The 18,246-nt window shown below is 48.9% G+C and overlaps 1 protein-coding gene across 37 annotated transcripts in view; it reads left to right on the forward strand.

Annotated features, from left to right (window-relative positions):
* Nucleotides 1–18,246, forward strand: part of PPFIBP2 (PPFIA binding protein 2) — a 155,987-nt gene that overhangs the window by 114,947 nt on the left and 22,794 nt on the right. For all 37 annotated transcript variants that reach the window (XR_014267884.1, XR_014267885.1, XR_014267886.1 and 34 more), the window contains 8 exons: nucleotides 2,713–2,805; nucleotides 7,518–7,629; nucleotides 10,066–10,127; nucleotides 11,225–11,300; nucleotides 12,353–12,456; nucleotides 14,354–14,421; nucleotides 15,980–16,037; nucleotides 16,970–17,011. Coding sequence is in view for 28 of the 37 variants with exons in the window: in XM_082476320.1 (XP_082332446.1) it covers nucleotides 2,713–2,805; nucleotides 7,518–7,629; nucleotides 10,066–10,127; nucleotides 11,225–11,300; nucleotides 12,353–12,456; nucleotides 14,354–14,421; nucleotides 15,980–16,037; nucleotides 16,970–17,011 (615 nt within the window). In the remaining 9 variants the exon portion in view is untranslated. The remainder of the gene's footprint in view (nucleotides 1–2,712; nucleotides 2,806–7,517; nucleotides 7,630–10,065; nucleotides 10,128–11,224; nucleotides 11,301–12,352; nucleotides 12,457–14,353; nucleotides 14,422–15,979; nucleotides 16,038–16,969; nucleotides 17,012–18,246) is intronic.

Below are 18,246 nucleotides of genomic sequence, written 5' to 3' on the forward strand. Positions count from 1 at the left end.
TTCCGGGAAAAGTTCTCCCGTGTAATCACATTCGAGGGATTTCATGACCTGTGGGCCCTATGGGGTGTATCTGACTGGGATTCTGGACTTGGCCCCTTGCACTGGTGTCACCAGGTCCTTTGTGATGGCAGCTGCACAGAAATGAGCCTGTGCCTCCAAGGCCTGCTATCGAAGAGGACTTGGAAGCCCAAGGGAAAGTCAAGGGCATAGTAGCCATGTCTGTAGGAAGTTGCCATGATCCATACCCAACTATGGGACATGTTGAAAATCTCTACCCAGACTTGGGCATGAGGGGAGGGGGCCTCGGTGGGGAAAAAATTGAGAGTCAAGATGTAGGTGTAGATTTGGAAAGGGAAGCTCTGAGAGGGGTGCTGGGCATGCCCCATGGTGAGTGGGTTACCCCAGAAAGACTTGTAAAAGAAGTTACACTGTGCACCACTGTTTATAGCCCACGATGGGCAACAAATAGCTTAGAAGGAAGAGGATGTGCCAGAGAGGTCACAGGGCCTGGAGGTCATCATGCTCTGTGTCCCCACAGTGGCAGCCCCTCAGCAGTAACCTGCACACTTTCAGTTCTGCCATCAGCAGGCCTGGCGCCCCCTCAGGCAGGGCCAGAAATGTTCTCAGAGAATGATCTTGGATCTGCTACAAGTCACAACAGGCCTTAAAGTCTAATGTTGCGGATCACAGAGGCAATAATCTTAGCTTGAAAGATACGTTTCTAAAAGGGCATCAACAAATGTTCACCTCAGTTATAAGAAAATCTTAGTATCCCTGCAAAATGCAAGTGTAGGCAATATAACTTTCTGGTGGATTGTCTCAGGATGCAAAGGCCTGTTAAATGATGGCTTGAATCGCAAGTGTTCGTTCATCCAAGCAATAATGCATACCTAACTATGTGCCAGAGGTTAGCAAAGCTCACGGAGTTCACAGTATAGGAGGAGAACTAGCCATCAGCAATCACACCAGGAACTGTTTAATTGCAAATGATGTAAGAGATTATACAGATGCCACAAGAGAGTATAGCGGAGGGACCTGATGAAGTATAGAGGTTGGAATAGCTTTGCTCATGGCGGCCTGAAGGATGGGCAGGGGTTAACCTGGCAGAAAGTTCCAGACAGAGGGAGAGGCATGTGTGAGGGCCCAAGTCAGAAAGAGGAACTAAAAAGTATCCAGCATGGCTGGAGCATAACTGGGGAGAGACAGTAGTACAAGAGGCAGGCAGGGTGCTGGGTTCCGCCAGGCTGTACTGGTCGTGGGTTAAAGTTCGTGAGCTTTGAGGAGCAGGGAAGGGCCAGGATCAGATCTGTGCTTTAATTGTATTGTTCCCCTGGATGCCATGGGGGTCGATGGCTTCAAGAAGGGCAAGATGACAGAAGACCAACCAGTGGAAAGGCTGTCCAGGCTCTCAGCACTAACTGCTAGTGATGGTAGAGTTGAGATAAAAGAGAGATTCCGGTGATTTCCTTGAAGGTAGAATTTAGAAGGCTTGGGGATGAGTTACGTATGTAGGGGGGAAGACAGAAGGAGGTGCCAAGGATGGAGCCCAGGTTTTCTGGCACAGGATGGAGACACCATTTAGTGAGACAGGGATGTCTACGAGGGGGAATTAAGAGTTACACTTGGGTCATGACAGTCGTAAGATGCCTCTGTGCCATCCATGTGGAGATGTTGTGGGAAGTTCGTTGTGTGAATCTGGAGTTCAGAAAGTCTATGGAAGTAATCACTTTTATGCTAGTTTTTCTGATAGAAACCAGTCAGCAGGACCATTTGTCCATTAAAGGAGCCTAGGTTTGGGATAAGGGTACTCAGTGGTGCCTTTACTAAAGGGCCACTTTAGAAAGCAGGGGCCCTGGGGTCAGAAGATACAGCCCTGATTTCCAGCTCCACCGTCGGCAAGTTGTTTAAGTGTCGCTTCCCCACCCAGCAACCTTCAGAGGCTCCCTGCTGTCTAAAGAATGGCGTCAGAACTCCTTATATTCTCATCCAAAAGCCTTTACAGTAAGGGCCCGCCTTATCTTCCCGGTGTCGGTTCCCACTGAATGCTGCCCATCCTCTGCTCCAGCCCAGCAGGCTGTCTGCCCTCTCCCTGGGCGCCTCCTCCCTCCCTCCTTTCTTCAAGCCAACCCCTCCTCTGAACTGGAACACCCAGACCGGCCTCTGCATTTCACACTTAGCATCTGTCCTTTTAGCGTTTTGTTTCTATCCTCCTGGCTGTCACTTCCTCTGTGAAGCCTTGCAGGAACGCCGACCTCCTCCCCTGGGTTCCTCGACCCCCAGCACAGAGAGATGCTCCCTATTAACCTGCTTCCTGCTGCTTTGTCTGCAACAAGCTGCCTCATTTCTGCATCTGTTTCTCTTGCTCCCAAATCCTACCTGTCCTTCCCCCTACACATACGTGCATGATTTGGGCACACCTTGTGGGGCACACAGATGTCAGAAAGGGGCGGGGAGAACAAGTTCTGGAAAGAAGAAGGAAGTTTTCTCTTCCTTTTGTCTGGAACTCCCTGGCCTTTGTTTTGTGATGGGCACATAGCTTTTTCCTGAAACGAGGACCGTGTTTAAAGATCGGAGCCAGCCGCAGCGTGCAGCCTGATGCGCTCGCTCCTGCCGTGGTATCCACTGTGCATGTGCTTTACCCAGGGGTGTAGATCCCAGGAACATCCTGCTCTTTAACCAGCAGCACTCTGTCTTTCTTCCTCACCCCCCTAGGAGTTACTGCAGGAGCTCCGGCACCTCAAAATCAAGGTGGAAGAGTTGGAAAATGAACGGAACCAGTATGAATGGAAACTGAAGGCCACCAAGGTAAAAGGCAGTTCTGATGTTTACGGAGAGGCTTTGAGGCCCAGTGGGGAGGGTCTGGGGTGTGCCGTAGCCTAAGGCTGAGGAATGGGAATTGATCCCACTGTGTGTACACGAGACGGTGCCCAGCTTGTGCGAGCAGACAGATTTAATCCAAGAGGGCTCTTCTCCTGGGGAAAGCCCATGAGATTATGAGCTGCTGAGGTTGCCAAGTCTCCTTCCTCTCTCTGTGTCCCATGGCACCCCCAGGCTGACATTGGGCCAAGCAGGTCCTCTACGAGTGAGTGATGAGTCCTAGGGCAGATGAATGCCAACATTGTCTTGGCTGCATCATTTTAAATTTAGCAGTCCCTCTAATAATCAGTTTCTAAAAAGAGGCATGCTTTATTTTTAGCAATTCCTAAAAATATATACTTGTAATATTTTTTTAACCAAATCATGTTTCTGTTGAACTGGGGAGCTTGCTGTTTAAAGGACACCCGCGATACATTCTTTCGTGAAATAAATTTTATCCCTCCATCCTTTGTTTTCTCTAATAGTTTCCTCTGATAGTTGGAATGGATTCAGGCCACACATTTATTGTTTTGGCCAGAACGTTGTATTTTAAAACGTCGAATTAGCTGTCACTTAAGCATTAGGAAATTTCACGTATACAGTTAGACTTCCATGCAGGCGGAGGAGGGACTCTCTGGGGTTGGGGGCGGGAAGCTTTAAAACCCTGAAGCAGTTTTCCTGCCTGAGGAGCTGGCCAGGCTCCCTCTGGTGGGTGGGTGCACGCCTGCCTTTCCACTGAGAGCTCTGCAGCGCCACCCACAGGTGTTACCAGATGGTCCTGTAGGCATTTTCATCTTAAGAGTTTTCTTAACATCTAGTTTGTACTTTCAGTTTTATTTTTTCTATAACTTTAAATGATTCTAAAAACAATAATAACCATTATAGATAATTTTAAACCACAAAAATTTAAAGGAATAAAAATCATTCGTATACTGCCCAGGAGCTACCACTATTAATATTTCCTTCCAGGCATTTCTCTTTTTGGGGTCTTTCTCTCTCTCTTAATTTTTGATGTTGATAATTTATACACAGTTTTATACCATGCTATTAAAAGAAAACTCCGAACATGATGTTGATGTCTATATAATATTCTATTGCATAAACGTAAGTTTCTTAACTATTTTACAGATGAGGAAACTGAGGCACAGAGTAGTTAGGCAACTTTCCCAAGATCTTACAGCTAGTCAGCTCCAGCGCTAGACAATCTGCTTGATCATCTACTGCTTTGTTCTTATCTACGTGTCCCCTTGTGTGCACTGTGCTTCACAACCCCCAGTTCGAGGAGCACTGTTTCTCTAAAAGCTCAGAACCTTCCATCCCCATGATCCCCTCAAGCGAGTCCTGTCTTGGTGAAACCTTTGAAGCTGTACACTCCACCTTCTCTTATAAAACCAAACAACTCGTTTAAATCACCTAAGCGCTTTGCCTTGGCATGTAGACCTTTGAGATACTATGGGTTATTTAATAACCGCCACATCTGGAGACCCTCCTGTGTGCCAGAATGTGTTAAGCCCTTTGTACACATTTTCTCATTTGGTCCATAAAATAACCCAGTGAGGTCTATTGATTTATTATCCTCGTTTTCCTGGTAAGGAAACTGAGGCTCAGCGTGGCCAAGGTGAGGTTCTGATCTGGGTCTGTGTCGTTCCAAAACTCATGCTCCTTTCCCTCTGTCATCCTAATTCCCTGCAGTTGAAACCTGCCTTGTTTTTGAAAGTTCTTCCATTTTCTGTGTAAAGCTTCTCAGTCTGTCAGTGTGATTCGTCTTTCAGTGCAGCGGCGGTAGGGCAGGTTCCCTGGGTTTAATAAGGCCCAGCACCTGCAGAGAGGCAGAGCCGCCATCTCTGCCTGGCGCCAGTCTGCCTGGCTTTGTCCCAGACCTCTCGCCACACAGCTCCAGCTTCAGTGGCCATGGCAGTAGCATACTTTTCCCCATGGTCAGGTGCACGGCCTCTGGGCTGTTGTAGACTTCCCAGCTTAGGGACAGATACCTTTCTAAGCATAAGAGAGCACCTGTCATTTCTGGCCTGTTCTGTGAAAAGTGGCACATGGGAGGTTGGGCCCAGCCACTTGGTCTGTAGAGTTGTAAATAAATGACCTCACCCAGAGGCAGGCCTCAGAGAAGACGAGCCTGGGCTCTGCCTTGATAGGATCTCATCACTGGTGTCCATTATGGGGCCCGCAGACAAGAATCAGGCATCCGGATTCCTAACAGAGACCAGCTGTCACCCTGTCTACAAGGAAGGGGAGAAATGGGTGTGGAAGGTACAAGAAAAGTTAAGAGAATATCTTCCAAGAATATTCTGGCCCTTGTAGAAATGAGAGGCATTTGGATTGAGTCCCAAGACTAATATTTTCAGAAGCCACTGTCACTATCAATCGTAAGCCCATGGCTCCAAGGCCCTGGGTTAGCTGTGCAAAGCTGCCCATGGCCGCGAGTCTCTGCAAGCCGTTTGGTACAGCTGGACCCAGCTCTCTGTCCTCTGTGGGTGGAAACCAAGCAAAGGGACAGTGCTCTGTAGGGACTTTGGGTAAGGAAACCCACCCCTTTGCCACCTCTTTGTTTTTACATGGGCCCATTTTGGGGATGTTAGGGAAGGTTTGTCCAGAACCCCTTGAGGTGGGCTCAGGGAGCCCTCTCCCCATAAGAGGAGCCCTCATCTGTGCTATTAACTCAGCAGCAGACAGCCCAGGCTGGGTGGAGCCCTGGCTTTGGAGCAGGCAGGGTTCACGTCCTGGCCTGGTCGCTGAATAGTTCTGTGACTTGGGAGTCGAATCCTTCCCTACTCCTGTTTTCTCCCCAGTGACATGCAGGGGTACTGCTTCATCCCATGGTTTCCTGTGAGGAGTGAGTGAGGGTTGATGTAAGAACGCAGTGAGCATGGAGCCGATGGAGAGTAGGCTCTCAGTCCGTGTGTCCTGAAGCTAAACACAGGCCTGTTTGGTGGAAGGGCCACCAATAGGACCAGTGCTCATTTGATTACTTGACTTGTTCAAAAATGACCTCGGGATAGGACAACCCCATACCATAACCTTGCAGAATAAAGGTGGGGCCCGATTGGGCTACCACATGGGGAGAGGGTGCCCAGAGTAGAAGCTTTTGCTGTGTGTGCCTTTGGCTGGCTGGGAGTTAGTTCTCACCCCCTTTCTTAGTCTGTTTTGTTTTTTTTCTTTTTTATAGATTTTATTTTATTTATTTATTTATTTATTTATTTATTTATTTATTTATTTATTTTTGGCTGAGTTGGGTCTTCGTTGCTGCGCGCGGGCTTTCTCTAGTTGCAGCAATGGGGGCCACTCTTCATTGTGGTGTGCAGGCTTCTCACTGTGGTGGCTTCTCTTGTTGTGGAGCACAGGCTGTAGGCAGACGGGCTTCAGTAGTTGTGGCTCGCGGGCTCCAGAGTGCAGGCTCAGTAGTTGTGGCACATGGGCTTAGTTGCTCCGCGGCATGTGGGATCCTTCTGGACTAGAGATTGAACCCGTGTCCCCTACATTGGCAGGCAGACTCTTAACCACTGTGCCACCAGGGAAGCCCCTCTTAATCTGGTTTGATGCTCAGAGAACTAGCTAGTTATCCATAAGGGAAGGAATTAGGATGAGAGCAGCAACAGAAGTGGCATTTATTGAGGACTTACTGTCTACTGAGCATGAGACTAAGTTGTTCATAACCCTTACCACATCTACTCCTTACTGCAGCCCCGTGTGCTAAATGCTATTTTCCTGGTTTTATAGATGAACCAAGACTCAGAAATGTTAAACCGCTTACCCAACTAGGAAATGAGAGAATCCAAGTTTAACTCCAAAGCCAGTGTGCCTCTCAGGATGGGACCTACCCAGTTCTGATCTTCTAATCAGTATGGGAACACAGGGTCCACCTGACTTGCTGTTACGTGTGAAATTTAATCTGCTGTACCTAGTAAAGACTTGGGAACCCCCAGTGCTGCTGCCAGTATGAATGTGTGTATGCGCCTGTGTTGTACTTATATGCTTGATTTACAAAAGTACGTCCACTCAGCACACCTGAATGCTGTATGTAATGCTTGCATGTAATTTCATTTGGGTAAAGGAGCGTAGATGTCTGAGGTTGGGCAGAGGCAGTGGCTATGCATTCAGGGTGGGAGAGTTTGAGGGAGGGAACTCTTGGCTCACTCATTGTCTACTAGTAGTGATTTGATTTCCACTGTATTTCCTGTATGGGGTGGAAAAACGAAAGATGAACGTACTTGTTACAATGGTTTACGTACATGCTATTGCAGAATGTCTTGGGAGAAGGAAGACCATGTCCAGAAAGAGAATATCCATCTTTGGAGCAAGGGCAGCCCTCCCATTGAGCACGTTCCCACCTCCTCAGGCCTGTCTTATTTCAGCTGCAGAAGGCATGGGAGGGAAAGAGCCTGGTCAGGCAGGAGGATGCAGGAGAAAGAGCAGGTGGATGGCCAGGGCCATGGGCATGTCCACAATGGCCAGGAAGAGTGCATTCATTCCGCAGAGCTCCACCTTGTGGGGAGGGCAGTGAACACCTCTAACTGCTCACCTCTGGCAGCTTTGCTCCTAACTCCTTAATGTGTCTTAGGACCCACTGGCCCTGGGCTCTGACTTGAGGTACTTTGTCATGGTGTGGTAGTCCCTCTGAGCTGGTAGGATGGCTCTTTCTCTTCCAGGCTGAGGTAGCCCAGCTGCAAGAGCAGGTAGCCCTGAAGGATGCAGAAATTGAGCGTCTGCACAGCCAGCTGTCCCGGACCGCAGCTCTGCACAATGACCATGCAGAGAAAGGTAACTGGCCTGTGACAGAATGCGGTTTGCCCTTTGGCCCTGGGCCCTCTCTTATAAGTGGGCATGTGTGTCTCTGGGTGTGTGTAGTGCTGTGTGAGGAGGCATGCAATGTGCACGTACGTGTGTGTGTGTGTGTGTGTTCGTGGGTGCATGCATGGGCCTATAAAGCCCGGCTCTATGGTGGAATCATTACCCTGAACCCCTCCCCTGTTCGGAGGATTCAGCTCTGGAGTCTTTTCTCAGATGCACTCTGACCGTTGAAGCTCTCTGTGCAGCTACCTCTGGAGCTTTTACTCTTGCCCTGAATTGAAAGGACTTGTCTTTGTGTCATCACCAAAGAAGAGGCTTTAGCAATTCATTCAGTCATTGAATGGATCCCTGCCTGATACTCACATAAGAGCCTGAGGTTACAGAAACAAATTCGTTATTTCTCATCCTTTGGATCTCATCTTAAATGTTACCTCTCAGGAAGACCTTTCCTGGCCACCCTACCTCAACTAGGTGCCCCCATTTTTCTCAAACTCAGCATTCTTGTTTTCTTTCATAGTACTTGTAATTGATCAGTGTTGTGTTTCGTGAGGTCTTCTTGTATCGACTGTCATCCTCCTCCTGGGCAGTGACTGTGTCTCTCTTATTTGAGACCATATCCACAGCTTCACACGGCATTCAGCCCATGGCTGCTAAGAAATATTTACTGAATAAGTGAAAGGATGGTGAATGGTCCCTGAGGAGTTCAAGTCTTGCTGATTAAAAATAGAGGCTAGATCCTCAAATATTCTTAATGCGTATTTGACATTTACAGCTATTTGCCTTATATACAAAATGATCACACACCCTCCAGCTTCTCCTCTGGCCCCGGGGCTGCAGAGCAGTGCTGGAGGAGGTCACGTAGCCCTGTGAATTAGCCCCACTACAGAGTCGCAGCTGGGCCTCGGCACCGCTTAGCTTGGATCCCTGGCTGGGGTGGGGAAGCTGTGCAGCCCTGAAACAATGGCTTAGGCGGGAGGAGGAAATTAGTGACCCATGTGCTCATCCCTCCGCCAGCCTTTCTCATTGTCTTCTCAAGCCATTGAGTGTGTCACCTACTTGCCACGGGCCTAATGTGGAGGCTGGAGACCCCTGAGATACTCTAGACTGTCTGTGATGCTAAACTTGCATAGAGAGCTCCCCAGGCCCTGACTTCTGGGCCAGGCAGGCTTCCCCCTGCACTCCATGCTTCCCCACAGGCCTTGCCTTCCAGGCCCCACCCCATTCCATCGTCGGGCACCCCCTGGAGCTGATCCTTGGGGCCTTGCTCAGGTTGGGGCCTGCCCAAGGCATCAAGGTTTGCCAATCTTCATCTGGAGCTTACTGCCCTCCCCTCCACAAACCGGGTTGCCAAGTTGACCTTTAGCCGCCCAGAGCCTAAGATAATGAGCAGCACTCCGCACCTTCCTCTGAAAATGAATCCCTACAACCATTTACACAGAGTCCACAAATCCGTTCTTCCTATTCTTGTCGGATGGAGCAAGCATCCCAAAAGGAGATGGGGTGACTATACATATTTTTGTCCCCTTGTCTCCTGTATTTTTCTTACGTAGACACCCCCATTCTCTGTAGTACCCGATTTGGGGACGGGTATAGGGCTTTGTTTGGAAAAACTAGCTATGTGTTAAGTCTTAGACCTCCACATATTTGGCAGAAAGACCCCCAGCTCCTTTAGGCTTTGGCCTTTGACCTGGCTCTCCAGACTAGTTTGGGAAGAATTCGAGAGAGTCTCTTGGGTCCAAAGTGAGAGAAGGCAATGTGTTGTCCACCACAGACTGACAAAGATCCCTTGGCCCATAGAGAAATTCTGTAGGTTTATGATGAACTAAGATTGTTTTCCGTAACAGTAGAGTTTGTTTTAATATATCTATAGATCCAGCTAAACAGTGTTAGTCAATTCCGACTGTGACCTTCTAAATTGAGCCAAGTACCTGACTCTTTTTTACATAATCATTCTTTCCCTGTCTCTGTTCAGCTATAGACTTTCTTTTTTTTCTCATTTTAAATTCTCCTCTGCTACAATCCATGGGACAGTGTGATTCTCTCTGAAACTAGTTAGCAGCCCAGGTACATGCCTACTCAAGTTATAAAGGATAAATGTCTGTTTCCTTGTGGGATGTCAGTTGTGAAAGATTTGGGGGTTCCTCTGTGTCACCCTTGAATAAATGGCATTTTGTTTTTTCCCCACAAATGTCTATAAAGAGAAGACAAAATAGTAGGTTCATTCGTTTAATAGTCCAACAAGTATGTAATGAGACTGACTCTATACCAGACACCATCATGGGCTCTTTAAAGAAGTTGGGAGCCACGTGTAATTTATTCATATGGAAAGTCATAGCATCTTAGCAGGTGGGAATAGTTGTCTGCATATCTACGTAAATAATTCTTCCTATACCTAAATTCTTTTAGACCAAGAAATCCAACGTCTGAAAATGGGGATGGAAACTTTGCTTGTTGCCAATGAAGATAAGGTAAGATGGCCATGGAGCGGCCCTGCCCTTTCCCTGCTGACATTCCTGGTTCTGTTTGGTCCTATTAGTCTCTGATATTTTGGACAGGGCTGTGCCCATCAGACCACTGACTCAGGAAGTGTCAGGAGACTGGCCTCTGCCTCCTAGACACGTGGCTCAGCCACCTGTTTTTGGCTTTGATGCCCGGGAGCTTTGCCTAAATGGCATCTCCCAGAGGCAGAATAAAGCCATGCCTGTTCATGCAGGTGCAGGGAAAAAAATACCAGTGAGGTTACGCCAATATCATAGCTGCTGCTCAGACTACTAGCAAAACTCAAGAACGGTTCACCAATCTCCCACGTCCATGATCTGGTGATAGACCCATCGTAACTGGTGATGCATAATCATAAAATAGCCACCTCCATAACTAGAGAGTACCTATCTGGCAAAAAGATCAGCTCTAAGGATCACAACCTGCATTTTACAGACGAGGAAACAGACTCAAAGTGCTAATGTAGGTTTGCCCAAGGTCAGGTAACAGTAGATAGCAGAGCCAGGGTCATACCCAAGTTTACCTAACTCTGAAATCTGTGTGGCCTCCCAAGTCCCCAGCCTTTGCTGAAAGAAATGATCCTTCTGGGAATTTCCTCTGTTGTGTAAGGAATCTCAGCCTCCTACAGAGCAAGTGAGAGTTTTGAGAGAAATACGACAGCTTTATTTTAGTCTTTTTTTTTTTTTTTTTTTTTTTCTCACGTAGCTCCAGAGGACAATACTCGGACCAGGAGGCAGACTTCAATGGCTATGTCAGGATAGGGAGAGAGTGAGTTTCCTGCTTCGGGAAATGTTTGAGCCCCTCGAAGGCTGTATCAAACAGGGATTGTTTTATGACTAGAGATTGGACTCATAGCCTTCAGGTAGAGGCAAGAGTGCTTGCAGCTGCTCAGGAGGTAGACCACTGAGAACCCAGGGCCTGGACACTGTGTATCCCTTTGGAATATTCTACGGGTTCCACATAGCATTTCTTCTCAGTGTGCCCAGAACATAGCCAGGGCCCCCAGATGAAATCACCAGGTGCTAATGGTGTTGTTTACATAGAAATCTGTCTTGTCCTGTGACAGGACCGGCGGATAGAGGAGCTTACTGGGCTGTTAAACCAGTACCGAAGGGTGAAGGAGATCGTGATGGCGACTCAAGGTAAGAGCAAGGGGGAGCTTGCCATTTTCTCCCCCAGATATTCCATCTCTGCTGTGTTAAATCCAGGGGCAGACCTGCCAGAAGAGTCCTCATCTTCGTTTGGAAAAATGCTCTGCTGGAGAACGGAGCTGGTTAGACTGCCCTGGGTGGTGGGAAACTGGCAGCTGTTGCTTTCCAGAAGTTGTGTCAAATGGCAGTCAGTTCAGAACTTCCAAGGACTATCCAGATCGCCAAGGAAAGACAGCCTTCAATTCGAGCCATTGGCAATCCCTACCCTTGGAAGATCTATGCACCTGCCCAGGACACCTCGTAGAGGCAATGAGTGCAGTCAAACCTGGATCCAAAGGCAGCTTAGTACCCTCGTTGGGGATCAGAGCTTGCCCACCTCCTGGAGAATCTAAAAGCTTCCCCCAGCAGACGCCAGAACACTTGGGGAGCCTTCTTTGAGTTGCTGGGTACCTGGGTTCCCACAGGAAGTCACAGGGCAGTGAGAGCTGTTTGTGTTGCCCTGAAGAATCTTCTGAATCACACTTTTAATGTCCCTTTATGTGTTTCTTTGTCCTTTTTTTTTAATAAGTTGATTTATTTATTTTTGGCTGCGTTGGGTCTTCATTGCTGCGCGTGGGCTTTCTCTAGTTGCGGCGAGTGGGGGCTACTCTTCATTGCGGTGCGCGGGCTTCTCATTGCAGTGGCTTCTTTTGTTGCGGAGCACGGGCTCTAGGCGCACGAGCTTCAGTAGTTGTGGCTCGCAGGCTCTAGAGCGCAGGCTCAGTAGTTGTGGCGCACAGGCTCAGTGGTTGTGGCGCACAGGCTTAGTTGCTCCATGGCATGTGGGATCTTCCTGGAGCAGGACTCGAACCCGTGTCCCCTGCATTGGCAGGCGGATTCTTAACCACTGCACCACCAGGGAAGTCCCTCTTTGTCCTTTTTTTTTTTTTTCCTCTTTGTCCTTCTTAATGAAGGAGAAACAACGTTAGGATTTTGTGGTACAATTATAGGTTTCTAAACAAGTCACGTGGTGGTAATCATCTCTTCTGCATTAATGCTTCCAGGGCCTTCAGAAAGAACTCTCTCAATCAATGAGGAAGAACTGGAGGGAGGTTTCAGAAACTGGAACACTGCAAATAAAGGCCCTGAAGAACTTTTTAAACCAGAGGTACTGCGTTTCCAGTCATGATGTGGGGTTTCAGCAGGCCCCAGGAGCTTACCCTGGGCCTGGGGGAGGATCTAGTCAGGTACCAGTCAGGTACCTCTCAGGTGTAAATCTTGACAGGTAGAAAAACTTAAATCGATGGAGTTAGCCCCCGAGGCCTCGGGAAGAGCACTGAGGGTGGGGAGGCGTCAGGGCCTGTGCTCCGGTTGGGAGGGACAGCATAGTGGATACTGGACTTCCCAGGATAGGAATTTTCTTTTTTAACTGGTTTCCTTGTTTATTTTTGCCTTTCCTCTCTGGACTGTAAGCCTAGACCAAAGGTGTTCTTTGTTTTATTTACCACTGTCTCTCCAGGATCTGCAGTGATGCCTGATACCCAGTAGGATTCAACAAATATTTGTTTAATGAATGAATGAATGCATCTTGCTCATTTGGAGGGATAGCTGAACTTTTGAAGTGATACATTCCTATTTCACAGACAACGTCCCGCCCCTATAACCAGCATACAGATTTCCTTTTTTCTTGTTTAAAATTTGATCCAGTTCTATGAACCTCTCTGGACTTAGTCCAGATACACGTAGGCAAATTAACTCATAGATACAGATCTCAGATGAAGAAGGGGTTTCAGCCCAGGATCCAAAAGGTTCTTGAAACTCCAGAACAGTCACAATGAAAAGGATCTTAGCAGTCCAACTCAACCCTTTTAATTAAGGGAGGAGCAAAAGTGTCACCCGGTGGCCCAGTTATGTAGTCAGAGCAAGCATCCCAGATTGCTGGCAATAATAGCAGTAACTGATACCCAGTACCTCTGGGTGGTCCCTGTGATGAGCACTGCACATGACTCACCTTATTTACTCCTCATGACCCCATTGGGATTCTTCTTTTACTGTGTTGCAGCTGAGGCTCAGACAGGGTGAGTAATCTGCTCTAGGTCACCCAGCAAGTAGATGGCAGAACTTGGACTTGAACACAAAAGCCCAGGCTTTTAACAACTTGCATACTATGATGCCAGGGTTCTTTCTATGGTAGACCAAAAAGATACTGGGCTTCTAGAGAGAAGAGGCAGCCCTTGCAGACAGGAAAGACATCAAATTGCATCCTTATCTACCACCAGATTAGCTCATGTTCATTCCACCCTTGATACTCTTGCCTTTCTGGCCTCCTTGCTAAGCTCATTCTCATTTCTCAACATTCAGCTCAAGTGTTCTCCCCTCTGAAGCCTTCCTAACCTTCCCACCAACAAGAAGGATCCCCTCCCTCCCCTCTGTCCCCATATTATATTATAGGTATTGGTATCAGAGGGACATGTTGCATTGCTCTTTCATCCTAATTAACTTACCTGACTCCCTGATGTGGGCAGTGCTTGCCCCACACCCAGCACAGGGCCTGGCAGGCAGTAGATGTTGCTCATGTTTGTTGACTGACTATATGAATTACAGAGTTGCTCATTGCCAGCAGAAATCGACTCCGGCTGACCTTTGCCAACAAGGAATGTTTTTAAGAGGGTGTGCAGTGGCTCACTGAATGAAAGGAAAAGCTGAAGAACCAAGCTCAGAAAAGGCAGGGGCAGCAGGGATTCAGGTCTCAGGACTGACTTGTCAGGACTCTACTGCTAGAATGTGAACTTAGGCCCTGGAAGGAGAGGCAAGTTGGCCAAGGTTGTTCAGTATATCTTCCTCCTTGTCTACAGCCGTACCACCCTGAACGCACCTGATCTTGTCCAATATGTCTTCCTTTTTGGCATCTCAAAAAAGCAAGGCATTGGAATTGATGTAGCCACCACGGCTGTACCCAGGGGTGGAGATGTAACTCCCCAAGAGGAATTGTCCAAAAACGGGGAAAGGATGGTGGGTAATCTCCAAACAGTATCTGTCCAGTGACTCTTCCGTTTCCGGTGCAGGTATCTCCAAGAGGTAGCTCTCCCACGGTGGGACCACCCCCGCTACCGCAGAAATCACTGGAAAGCAGGTAGGAGGCCCAAGCATCTCCGTGGAGCCGCTGTGCTCTCAGGCCCCTCTCGGGGTTCCAGACGCGGCAGTGAGAACAACCACCATGTCCTGAGCACACCTGCCCTCCCTTTTGGCCCCAGCAGTGGTCACAAGGGCCAAAGTGGTGGAGCAGTCATGAACCACGCCTACCTGCCCTGGCCACAGAGGGCCTTCCCTTCCCACAGGCTGAAGGTCCGGGTCGTTGTCACTGAGAAAAGACTTGGCCAGGGGGTGGGGCCTCAGAGGAGAGGTGGCTGCACCTCATCTGTGCCCCCTAGTGGTCCTTCAGAGCACCTTGTGAGGTGTGCCTGCCATTCCCGTCAGCCCCTCTGGTACGTGCCTCCTGCTCTCAGGGAATCTAGCCCTGTGACAATCCACATTCTCCAGGGAGGACCATTTCTCCTCACAGGGAAATTGGTCCAGTTGCCTTGGGGAAGCTTCACATAGCAATGAGCTTATCATGGGCTGGCCTGTGGGGTCACTTCGCTGCCACCTGACTGATTCCCTCGAAAATGAACCTATTTCTAGTTCCCTACATCAGCTTTTTCGAACACATTTCCAAATTATGGGGATCTGGAGCTTTACTGCCGAGAGCAGGCTGCCTTTCAGCCAAGGTATCTGGGGAAGACAGCCACAAGCGTGGTGGGAGCTTCCCCAGAAGGGCACTGAGTTTTCAGAGGTCTGAAGCCTGTGCACTCCGAACCCCATTTTCCAGAAAGCCATTGTTCCCTGAGCCTTTAGCCTCAGAGGAAAACGGCAGTGTCAAGGAGGGCAACTGGCCAGTCCTTAGTTTTGCAGAAGAAGAAATTTGGTTGATGAGTTCACTCGGAAGTCGGCACTGAGTGACTCACAGTGACCAGACTCACAAGAGACTAATGTACTAACAGATGCTGATTTATTCATGTGAACTGAGAAATATCACTACCAAGGAGATTTGACACCAGGTAACCCTGTTGCCTCTTCTCTGTCCAATTGGTGCCCTTCTCTGCAAAACAGCCCCGGAGAAAGCAAATTCCTCTGATCAGACTGCTCAGGGCATACAGAGACAGAGCAGAGGGTTGAAGGATCCTAGCAGGCGATGCTTTGGAGCTGTGGCTGATGTGCTCATCTCCACTCCAAGGCGGCGCCACCTCCCTCGCTGCATTACTGTCAGACTCCCAGACCAGGCAGTATTGGCTTTTGACTCCACAGACATTGGCCTCCTTTCATGACCACACAACAGCCAACTCCCACTGATGCCATTGAATTGAGTGTATTCGGGTTTTTTGAGGAATGCCAAGGACTTTTGATTTGGATTTCAGTGATGCTCTCATGCCCTCACCAAGACATTGTCAGACCAGGCCATCCCCAAAGTGGGCCAGTCTCATCTTGTGTGTAATGGTTATGATGAGAGGGTGTTTTGTTTTTTTCCTGCCCTTGACCCTAAGCCCAAGATAGACTACCAGTTAAACATTTGAAGTGTCCTCTGCACGAATGATACCACGTACCTCCTTCTCCAGTTACTGTTTCCTTATTGACTTTCTTTTGTGTTTTTCTAGGGCTCAGAAAAAACTCTCCTGTAGTCTCGAAGACTTGAGAAGTGAATCCGTGGATAAGGTCAGCCCATCAGTCTATCCATAAAGATGACTGGGTTACTTCTTTGTGCCCAGCACAGTGCTGGGATACACAGGCTGGGTGCTGTCCCTACCTCAATGAAGCTTTTATCAAGTTTGCTGGGCAGGCAGGAATTACAGGAACATTTTGAGAAAAGGTTCAGGTGTGGTGTGGCCCAAGGCATCCTAGAGGCAGGGCAAGTCAGGACACGCTACCTAGAGTTGGTGAGAGAAGATGCTGAGGTGGGCACGGGCAGGTTTGGGGAAATGGTGGGGAGTAGGAGGAGGTAAGGTCAGAGCCACGAGTCAGATGGAGCCGGAGAAGATCTCGAATCCTGGCCCTATTTCTCCAGGGCACTTGGGAGTGTTGCACAGATTTTGAATGAGGACATAATGTGATTAAAGGAGACCCCGGGGGTGGGTTATGGGATAAAGTAGATTGGAGAGGAAGCTTTGTAAAGAGTCTAGAAAGGCATGAGGAGGGCTTTGTGGCCCCTGACCAGGTGGGTGACCCCCATGCTGAAGGGGAGGGTCGCAGGCTCTTGAGCAGCAAGGTCATTGAAGATGCAGGGGTCCTGCCCTATAGAGAAGCTTCAGTGACCTCGCCGCATAGATCCCTTGATGTCCAGCAGTATGCCAGACTCCCTGGTGATACAGTAGAGAACCAGGAAGGATGGAGCTGGCAGTGGCTTTGCTCCCATAGTCACGTGCCTCTCGCTCCCCCGATCAGATTGCTGGCAGCTGCCCGGGACATCTGTCCATGAGGTCGGACAGTGACCTGTGTTTCCTCCACGGATGGTGATGATCTGACATAAAGATGGGGAGGGAGGGGTGAGCCTTGCAGGTTCAGGCAGACAGGTGGCCCTGAGTTGCTGTTGTGACTAACGCAGTTCTCTTTTTCTCCACATAACTGAAATCCTCCTTGACGTCCCATAGTGCGTCGGTGGGAACCAGCTCTCCCCAGTGGTAGAACCCAAGGTACATTAACCGCATGTCCCTTTCGTCTATATGAGGTTGTGCTGTTTGCCAGAGTCTTTTCACTTAGCAAGTTACAGCTTTGGTAACCTTAAGATATGTTAACTGCAAGGGGTAGAAGGGTGACAGGAAAGACGAAACTTCCTCTCCTGTTTTCTTTTTATGTGCACCCAGCTGGATCCTATGCTTTCATCTCTGTTATCTGTGGGATAGGATTTCTTATTATCTCCTCCATCTTATAGGCTCTGATAATTCCTCTTTGACAAGGCAAAGTAGATCTGATCTCTGGGAAGGGGGGATATTATGATCACAGCACACAAGTAGAGGAATATGACAGCTCTCGTCCTTTCTGCGCTGATAAGTCATGATTAAAAAAACCCAGGAGCACTTCCCTGGTGGCACAGTGGTTAAGAATCCGCCTGCCAATGGAGGGGACAGGGGTTCGAGCCCTGGTCTGGGAAGATCCCACATGCCGCGGAGCAGCTAAGTCCGTGCGCCACAACTACTGAGCCTGCACTCTAGAGCCCATGAGCCTCAACTGCTGAGCCCACGTGCCACGACTGCTGAGGCTCACGCGCCTAGAGCCCATGCTCCACAAGAGAAGCCACTGCAATGAGAAGCCCATTCACTGCAACGAAGAGTAGCCCCTGCTCGCTGCAACTAGACAAAGCCTGCACGCAGCAATAAAGATCCAACGCAGCCAAAGATAAATAAATAATTAAAACAAACAAACAAAAAACCCAGGAGCACACGCAGCCTCAGGTGCAAGGATCCTTCTGTAGCGTCTCCTCACATGGGTGTCTGGCCCTTGCTTTCTGTGACTGAGAGCTCCTGACATTGTAAGACACCCCCTGTGTTCTTTTCCAGCTCTGTCTGTTAGATCCATCTCTGGACTTCCCTAGAATGAGCATCCGCTGATCGGCTCTCCCTGTGGAGTCCGTGGAATGAGCCAGTCTCCCCTGCTCCTGACAGCTCTAGAATTGGAGTCCCTCGGTCCCTCTCTGAGTTATCATCTTCTCATGTGCACAGGTCACAAGCCCTTAAAGTTCCTATTCGGTCACCTTAGGATGAGCACTTGGTCCTCAGTGTGTGCTCTATGCCGTGCCCTGGACCACACTTGAGCCTGATATTGTAGATGGGGTCTGCCCCGTGCATACCTCGCTCCAGGGACTGATGCTGTGGTTACTGCTGTCACTCCAGACCCTGGGCAAGGGATAATTCTCTCTGCCTCTGTTTAG

The sequence above is a fragment of the Balaenoptera physalus genome, assembly GCF_965194825.1.
Source record: "Balaenoptera physalus genome assembly, chromosome: 10".
Lineage (NCBI taxonomy): Eukaryota > Metazoa > Chordata > Mammalia > Artiodactyla > Balaenopteridae > Balaenoptera > Balaenoptera physalus.